The following is a 10,000-nucleotide window of genomic DNA, read 5'->3' as shown; positions in this document are numbered from 1 at the left end:
TTGTGCTTCTCAAGACTTAAAGATCTATAAGGGTCCATTTGGTTATAACTCTACATCATTTAGCCGCGGACCACCTGGACCCCCCCTCAAGGACCACTGGTGGTCCCCGGACCACTGATTTATATTACATAGCGCGACGGCGCGTCGCTTTGCTGATAAAATAGGCCGCGACGCTCACGCTGTTTATGAGCCATAAAATATATAGACTTTATATGATATGAATCTATATGACCCTGTAGGCTACCTGTACAATAATAATACAAATTAAATTACATTTAAAAAAATGAAATAATAATAATATAATAATATATAATAATATAATATATAATAATAATATTCATAATAATATTCTCTCACCCAGGCCAGCAGTCTCAGCACGGTAATATAATATAATATATTAATAATATTAATAATAGTCTAATTGAGTGTCTCTCTCACCCAGGCCAGCAGTCTCAGCACGGTTCTCGGGTGGGTCAAAAACGCCACCGGGTCGAACGGCGTGTTGCTGCCGGAGCGAGAGGCTCCAAACACCGCTGACCCGTTCATCATCACCCGCTGTCTGGAGGGATGGAGGGATGGGTGGAGGGATGGGTGGGCCGATGGGATGGGTGGACCCGGTCCGGTCCGGTCCGGCTCTAGAGATAGATAATAATAGCCTAGATAATGTGTTTATAGGCTAAATTAAATATGAATAAATGTAAAAGGCTAATAAAGGCTGCAGACAGACACACGCAGAGAGCCTTGTTGTTCAGGTGTGAAGATGATGATGATGATGATGAAGATGATATCTGCTGCCTCTAGTGGTGGAAGAATATAGACACATTCTTTTTATTTTAAAGGAGCACTTCACTCATTTTAACCACTTCATAACCATTATTTCATACTTTATTATACTATTAAAAAATAGCAGATCTACAAGCTCATAGTGTGGCACCGAGTGCCACGCTATGAGCTTGTAGATCTGCATTTTATTTTGAGAAATCTTGAAAGTTTGTGCAAATCTTTGAATAGCCTATATATTTTTAAAGCGAACATTTTTAACTCAAATCTTTGCTAAGGAGCACTTCAATTATCTTAACCACTTTAACCTCATATCCTGGTCCAGAGCGTCAGTGAGTTCTCTCTAACGCTCTGCCAGGCGCTCGGCTCTGCTTATAGACAAGGAATTCCACTGCCCTGCGAGGACTCCTACTGTAGTACAAATAAACAAAACCACTTCACTACTCACTGAGACAAAGACTGTTTTGTGTTGTTGAAAGTCTATTCTCCACGGTGGGAAGCCTCTCAGCACCCCACCTTCTCTGTACAATACACTTTTTGGGGAGAAAAGAAGATATGTCCCACCCGATGTAAATTATTGTATTTGCTCCACTGCGCCCCCTACAGTTCTGGTCAGTATAAATTACTATTGACCAGATCTGTAGGGGGCGCAGTGGAATAAATACAAATAATTTCTATCTGGCAGACATATTTTATTCTCTGCCCAAAAAGCAGTGGTGTAAAGTAACTAAGTACATTTACTCAAGTACTGTACTTAAGTACAATGTTGAGTTATTTGTACTTTACTTGAGTATTTCCAATTTCCAATACTTTTACTTCTACTCCACTACATCTCAGAGGTAAATATGGTACTTTTACTCCACTACAATTATTTGAAAACTTTATTTACTAGTTACTTTGTAGATTTTGATTATTATTACAAAACATACATTAACCACATCAGCCCCATATACATTTAGGCCATTTGAAAATAGCCGATCTACAAGCTCACAATGCGTCTCATTGTGAGCTTGTAGATCTGCTATTTTCAAGAGATTTTTATGCATTGGAAAACTTGAAATGGGACATTCTGCATAATGAGTACTTTTACTTTTGGTACTTTAAGTACATTTTGATGCCAATACTTTTGTACTTTTACTCAAGTACATTTTGAATTCCGGACTTGTACTTGTAACAGAGTATTTCTAAATGGCAGAATTGGTACTTTTACATAAGTGAGTGCTTTTTCCACCACTGACAAGTGTATTATACAGAGAAGGTCCTGAGAGGCTTCCCACCTGGAGAATAGACTTTAAACATCCTGAGGACCCCCTGGAACCCGCTCTCTAGGACCCCTGCATGGGCTATAGGTCTAAATGCTCCTCACTAAGCTCATCAGATGGCACCATGTCTGTCAGTAAAGCAGAATATAGACCTATAGTTATATAGTCAGGGGATATTAAAAAAATCTTGGAATAAATTCCTTACCAAAATAAATCTTCACCAATGTGTTTGTAAAGGTGTCTAGTAACACATCTCACAAAGACTGAAATGCAGTTTCCCTAGGAGAATTTTTGACAGCTGCTGAAAGTTGGGGTACCCACCATAACCTTGGTTAAAAAAAAATCCCCCAAAAAATCTAAATTTAATTCTGTTTTAAGTAGCATGTGAGGTGTCAAACTAGGGTGTTTTTATGATTCTGAATCCATTGCAAGCATTTGTTTTGCACCAAAACCACTCCTTGGGCTAAAAACGGCCCAATCTCAATGGGCTTTTTACACAAAAAGTATACCTGGAAAAGGATGGCTATGGCCGTTTTTAGCCCAAGGAGTGGTTTTGGTGCAAAACAAATGCTTGCAATGGATTCAGAATCATAAAAACACCCTAGTTTGACCCCTCACATGCTACTTAAAACAGAATTAAAATTTGATTTTTTTTATTTATTTTTTTAACCAAGGTTATGGTGGGTACCCCAACTTTAAGGAGCTGTCAAAAATTCTCCTAGGGGGACTGCATTTCAGTCTTTGTGAGATGTGTTACTAGACACCTTTACAACACATTGGCGAAGATTTTTTTTTGGTAAGGAATTTATTCCAAGATTGGAAAATATTCTGCTAATATCCCCTGACTATATAGTGGACACCTGAGTGAGAATGGGCACCATTAAAAAAAAAAAAAGTCGATACATTCAAGGCCTAATATTTCTACAGTTGCAACAAATTGCTACAAACTCTGTGGATAGCCCATCATTTGGGGCATAAACAAGAAGTTGAAGGTAAATGTAGGTCTGATAATGTACCATGCATGTTCATATATGCATGATGTATGTATATCGTAAGCGTATGTCTAGGAATGTAATATGTTTGAATATCACATATCACACATATGTATATATATGTGATATTCATATTATAATAATAATATATTACATTCCTAGACACATTTATCAACGAATCCTACACAGCCAATCCTGGCGTACATCAGGTCGGAGCTTTGATAAATCTCACGTCTGAAAACGAGCGTCATTTAAATAACACACCCTTAAATATTCTCAAAACGCCCCGATTTTACGACATGAAGAAGAACCAGAATACGACCAAAGACATCAAAAGCCAATAAGAAAGAGTTTCCCCCGATCGCCTCGCCTCGCTGCCTGTCAAGTCACACACACACACACGCACACGCCTCTCTCTCTCTCTCTCTCTCACACTCACACACACACGCCCAACTGTGTCTTTCATGTAATCCGTAGAGGTACAATCTTTGTCACGTAGGCTTGTAGCCTACATGAATGACATATTATGATACCAATCACAGAGCCATGAATGGAATACGTTTGTATATTAATTTATTTAACCCATACCGAGCAGTGCACAAGCAGTCATGTAGGATATTCCCCGTGAGACTCGGACGGGCGGCAGTGATTCGGCGGCAGTGATTCCGCCACGTTAATAAGAGATTGGAGCGTCGGGTTTATATCGTTAACCCAGCCAGGTTGTAGTCTTCAAAACTCTCTATGACATAACTCCATAACATAGGACAAGCTACTGTAAGTTTGTACACCTCACTGTCCATGAAAAGATCGTCGGGAGTCCCGAAAATGCGCTCGCAGAAGCGCTGTATATTTTGAAAATAGCAGATCTACAAGTTCACAACGCGTCGCGATGCGACCTGTTTTTGAGCTTAGATCTGCTATTTTAACATAGCCAATGCAACTGAATGACTGTTAAAGCAGTTTGTTTAAATTACTTTATAAAATGTTATATTTTCACAGGGATTAATTATTAGTGTGTAGATATACATTTAGGAGTGGATTATGTGTCCAGATGCCTGTCAGACAGTCAGACAATGCTGCTCCGCAGGTCTAGAATGGAATAAACGGGCGCAGCCAACGTCAACAACTGGTCTCGACCAGACGTGAGATTTCAGCTTACGGTAGGATGAAGCCCACGTCAGGATATATTGATAAATGCCGAAAGGTGCGGTGATCTCGCCGTACGCCCATTATTTGGGCTGCACCGCGTTGATAAATGAGGGCTATCAAACTGAAGCTGATGAATGTGTTCTCTCTCCTGATTGGATTAAATTGGTGACCCACCTAAAAATGTATATTTCCTGTTTACTAAAGAGCTGGAGAGACATGGAGACCCCTGTTACTGAACAAACTATCAATGAATACTATCACAATATAGAGCTTTGACTTTTATTTTATTTTTATCAAACACTATGACATGTTGCTGTCATATTGATCAATGGGGGAGGATATGATGATGTTGTTTGTTGAAAAAAATATGATGACTCAGCGTTTTGTAATGAAATGCAGACTTCATTAGACATGATGCACCAATCAGCACAGTACAGAGAATACACACACACACACACACACACACACACACACACACACACACACACACACACACACACACACACACACACACACACACACACACACACACACACACACACACACACACACACACACACACACACGCACACACACAATCTCAGAGCCACTGTAGCCGACTGTTATTGATAACAATTCCCAATTCAAACCCCTGCATAATCTAATAATGTCTCTCTCTCAGAGTTCGTCCTTAGTGTTGTTCTTCATCTTTGCCTCTTCTTCCTTCATGGCTTCGATGTATTTCTTCCTCTCTTCCTCCTCCTGAAATAATCACAACATATAGGATTAGACAGACAGACAGACAGACAGACAGACAGACAGACAGACAGACAGACAGACAGACAGACAGACAGACAGACAGACAGACTACAATGTAGACATGTATCAGATGCTCTTATCTAACTTACAAAAAACAAGGTAACCACATACAGAGAATACAGAGAGACAGTGTAGTGTCTCGGTAAACTATAGGATCATAGAATACAGAGACAGTGTAGTGTCTCAGTAAACTATAGGATCATAGAATACAGAGACAGTGTAGTGTCTCGGTAAACTATAGGATCATAGAATACATAGAGACAGTGTAGTGTCTCAGTAAACTATAGGATCATAGAATACAGAGACAGTGTAGTGTCTCAGTAAACTATAGGATCATAGAATACAGAGACAGTGTAGTGTCTCAGTAAACTATAGGATCATAGAATACAGAGAGACAGTGTAGTGTCTCAGTAAACTATAGGATCATAGAATACAGAGACAGTGTAGTGTCTCAGTAAACTATAGGATCATAGAATACAGAGACAGTGTAGTGTCTCAGTAAACTATAGGATCATAGAATACAGAGACAGTGTAGTGTCTCAGTAAACTATAGGATCATAGAATACAGAGACAGTGTAGTGTCTCAGTAAACTATAGGATCATAGAATACAGAGACAGTGTAGTGTCTCAGTAAACTATAGGATCATAGAATACAGAGAGACAGTGTAGTGTCTCAGTAAACTATAGGATCATAGAATACAGAGACAGTGTAGTGTCTCAGTAAACTATAGGATCATAGAATACAGAGAGACAGTGTAGTGTCTCGGTAAACTATAGGATCATAGAATACAGAGAGACAGTGTAGTGTCTCAGTAAACTATAGGATCATAGAATACAGAGACAGTGTAGTGTCTCAGTAAACTATAGGATCATAGAATACAGAGAGACAGTGTAGTGTCTCAGTAAACTATAGGATCATAGAATACAGAGACAGTGTAGTGTCTCAGTAAACTATAGGATCATAGAATACAGAGAGACAGTGTAGTGTGTCAGTAAACTATAGGATCATAGAATACATAGAGACGGTGTAGTGTCTCAGTAAACTATAGGATCATAGAATACAGAGAGACAGTGTAGTGTGTCAGTAAACTATAGGATCATAGAATACATAGAGACAGTGTAGTGTCTCAGTAAACTATAGGATCATAGAATACAGAGAGACAGTATAGTGTCTCAGTAAACTAGGATCACAGATAGGATCACAGGTAAACCATGAACCTAGCATCAGTTTAAACAATATACGTCAACATAATAATCTGTATATTTGAAACTGTAGGATACCAGGTAAACAATGAACCTACCATCTGTCTAAATACAAAAATACATAAAAAACATGAGAACTAATGACCACGATCATGTCTAAATGTCTTGTTCAGTCACTAGCATCAGACAGACAGACAGACAGGCAGGCAGGCAGGCAGGCAGGCAGGCAGACAGACAGACAGACAGACAGACAGACAGACAGACAGACAGACAGACAGACAGACAGACAGACAGACAGACAGACAGACAGACAGACAGACCTTCACTCTGTCCTTCTTGGCTTTCTTCATCTCTTTGTCTACAAACTTCATCAGGTCTTTCACGTTCTTTTTGCCGGTGTAGACCACCACCTGGTGGAGAGACACAGACATTACAGCCTTATGACCACTTGTTGGTTACTATACCCAACCCGATCGCCAGAGAACTAGTATACATTGCACGGATCCAGTGCACTTCATTCCGTGGATAGTCGCCTAGAAACCCCGAAATTGCGTGCATATGTACGGCGCTCCCTTTGTGACAAAACCATTTTCGTTTGAGTTATGTACCGATAGGCACAGAATCGTAAATTTTGTTGCGGGGACTGCTCTGCTTCCGGGTTTTTCCGGGTTGCGACTGGTTACGCCCACCGTGGGACTCGCCGTACATATGCACGCAATTTCGGGGTTTCTAGGCGACTATCCACGGAATGAAGTGCACTGGATCCGTGCAATGTTACGGAGATCTCTGGCGATCAGGCTGCTATACCGCACTACTACAGCAGAGCTTTTCTAACTATCAGTGTCCAATAGGGCATAGCAGTGGCGGCCATTTTCTGGTTCGACTTCAAAATAGTCAATGCATTTTTCCCATTGACATTTCCAAAAATATTTATATCAATTCATTTAAGCCTAGAATCAAGCCATCCAGGGTCCTGGTGAATCATGACCATACAACATTTTTTTCTGTGATTTGTTTTTATTTTATATTTAATTATATGATATACTATGTTTAATAAATACCCTTTATTTTGCTGTTTTCAAAAAAGTTTCTTCACAGAATCAAACGTTGTATGGTCATGATTCACCAGGACCCTGGATGGCTTGATTCTAGGCTGAAAATAATTTATATAAATATTTTTGGAAACGTCAATGGGAAAAATGCATTGACTATTTTGAAGTGGAACCAGAAAATGGCCGCCACTGCTATGCCCTATAGGCCAGTGTTTCCCAACCGTCTCTCTGCCAGGACAAACTTTATAGAACCAAAAGATCCCAACGACACACCACTGAATAAATAAAGTCTGATTTGGCTTTCATGTTGTTCCTCACTCCCAGAAGAATGAGCCGTGTCTGTGGCAGGATCAGAACCAGTGTTGATTCTGACAGCAAATGTTGATGTAGTTTTAATCATAGTCTTTTGAATAAAATTCCATTTAAATTCATATTTTAGTCATCAGAAATGTTTTAGTTTTTGTCTAGTTTTAGTCGACTAAATACCATAAGATTATAGTGGACTAAATCTGCAGTGATTAGTCTGTCATGGCCAGACTAATCACTGCATAGATATTAGTCTGGAATCTCTGTGTGGAACCTGCATTTCCAAGGGGCCGATTTGAATAAATGGTGATAAACCCGCCCCATATTTACATACTGGGCCCTGATTGGTCCCTTACTACTTCGGAGGGAGTGAAATCCAATCACAACTGAGCGGGGCCAGACCAAATCTGCCGAGAGCCTTTTTTTGTTTTGTTTTTGCAATGTTAGATTGGTCTGGTTTCACAACGCCAACAAGGCCAACCAGGCGCCTACATGAACTACAGTCCATTAAATCAACTGTAGTTTTAGTCGATGAAAATCATATGACATTTAGTCGACTAAAACTAGATTAAAAGTAAAACATTTCAAATGACTATAATGTGACTAAAACTACAGTATATGGAATTTTATTCAAAAGTCTAGGACTACATAGAAATTTGGTGTCAAAATATAGATTGAGAAGAACGTGACGTGAAGTGACATCGTCATGATAACTAAACACATATAAATATATATATATACATGCTGTATGACATCAGTGTTGATTTTGTCGACTAAAACTATGACGAAAAATGTTGGTCGACTACCGTTTTTCACTGACGAAATAAAAACTAAATAAAAACGAAATAAAAAGTAAATAAAGAGTAAATAAAGAGTAAGCTACAATGACAAACTATGACTAATTATGACGAAAAATTTACAATTTCGTCAGCAAATAAAAAGTAGACTAAAATGTTAGTGAGGGATCTAGTGGAGAAGAGATCCAGTAGAACTAAAAGACAAGTCATTTTATGTTTGGTTGCGCTCGGGTGTTGCGCTCTGAAAATAGCAGATCTACAAGCTCACAACGCGTTGTGCTATTTTCAGCATGCGACCAAGTATAAAATCAGCCATTCAGCCAATCAGCCACGATGCTATCATGGCAACGCCAAAATACAATCGAGTTCAAGTTCAATAAAAAAGGAAAAAGTGATGTGTTGTCTTACCCTCTCTGAGTAGAGAGCAGGAAAGAGGCGGAGCGACGGGTAGCGGTCCTGCATCATCAGGTTGATGTCATTGGCCGAGGCGTCGATGCGCGCGACGGCGACGTCCTCTGTGTCCTTATAGGCCGAGGCTAGCTCCTCCCACAACGGGAACAACCCTCGAGACTCCTTACTGTAGGGGAGGTCTGACACACACACACACACACACACACACACACACACACACACACACACACACACACACACACACACACACACACACACACACACACACACACACACACACACACACACACACACACACACACACACACACACACACACAAAAGGGTGTATTTTTGTCACTGTATATTTGCACATCCGTGAAATGTGACAGACAGACAGACAGACAGACAGACAGACAGACAGACAGACAGAGACAAAAGCTGAATTCCCCAAACTTTTACACTCGCTCACTCTCCTCACGTCCTCCACTCACGCCTAAGCCCCGCCCCCAGCGAGGAGGAGAGGATTAAATGCTTAACGTGTACGTTAAGCAGGGAGTTGCGTCACCAGGCGAGTGCATACCTAGGAGAAATATGCCCCCAAGTGGGCTAAATCATACTCGAAACTCATAGACCAATCCCAAACACGGAGACTTGTACGTTAAGTAGGGAGTTGCGTCAACAGGGAGTTGCGTCACCAGGCGAGTGCATACCTAGGAGACCTGTTGGCCTCACAGGATCGGAACGCACTCTAGCGCCATTTCAAAGCAACAAATTCCGCGATCACTGGAACCAGAGCCGTGGATGAAAATATACATGCTGAGAATAATATGCAGGTATAGAATAGTACAGAATCAATATAAGAATAGACAATTCATCAATGTGGATGGATGGCCACATCGTTATCTTTATAGTTAACAATGTTGTGCAAAGCCATTTATTCCTGAAATCGTGAATAAATACAATACATTATTTTAATAATATAATCTTTGTCACAGTCATAGCAGTCCCTGCGTTCAGGCATCATGCACGAAGAGAAACTATTCTTAGCTTTTGAGACGGATGTAGTGTGCACGATATATTACAATGTATATAATTGTATTATGCTTTATGTCATACAACGCAATAAATCCAGCGGCTTGTTGCGGTCCTTTCACATTTATTTTATCAGCTGAAGCTCTAGAATTCAGCATTATGAAAATGTCTCTCTCTTCAACAAGCAGATACAGCAATGCTTTTTTAGTTAAGTGTGTGTGTGTGTGTGTGTGTGTG

At 40.1% G+C, this 10,000-nt stretch overlaps 3 protein-coding genes across 3 annotated transcripts in view; all 3 read right to left on the bottom strand.

Annotated features, from left to right (window-relative positions):
* The window catches only part of LOC308074653 (synaptogyrin-3-like), a gene marked incomplete at both ends in the record, with an annotated part of 11,155 nt that extends 10,606 nt beyond the window's left edge, over positions 1–549 (bottom strand). Inside the window, one exon of the mRNA XM_080414160.1 lies at positions 439–549. Coding sequence (XP_080270286.1) covers positions 439–549 — 111 coding nt within the window. The remainder of the gene's footprint in view (positions 1–438) is intronic.
* The window catches only part of LOC308076077 (uncharacterized protein), a 382,945-nt gene that overhangs the window by 337,990 nt on the left and 34,955 nt on the right, over positions 1–10,000 (bottom strand). The gene's annotated exons all lie outside the window — the stretch shown is intronic.
* Positions 4,580–10,000, bottom strand: part of LOC308074642 (protein disulfide-isomerase) — a gene marked incomplete at its 5' end in the record, with an annotated part of 20,824 nt that continues 15,403 nt past the window's right edge. Inside the window, 3 exons of the mRNA XM_080414149.1 lie at positions 4,580–4,924; positions 6,505–6,594; positions 8,748–8,929. Coding sequence (XP_080270275.1) covers positions 4,841–4,924; positions 6,505–6,594; positions 8,748–8,929 — 356 coding nt within the window. The 3' untranslated portion in view covers positions 4,580–4,840. The remainder of the gene's footprint in view (positions 4,925–6,504; positions 6,595–8,747; positions 8,930–10,000) is intronic.

This window comes from Gymnoscopelus braueri (assembly GCF_963280865.1).
Source record: "Gymnoscopelus braueri genome assembly, chromosome: 2".
NCBI classification, from domain to species: Eukaryota; Metazoa; Chordata; class Actinopteri; order Myctophiformes; family Myctophidae; genus Gymnoscopelus; species Gymnoscopelus braueri.
The sequence above is the reverse complement of the archived record's forward strand: the minus strand, read 5'-3'. Positions and strand labels throughout refer to the sequence as shown.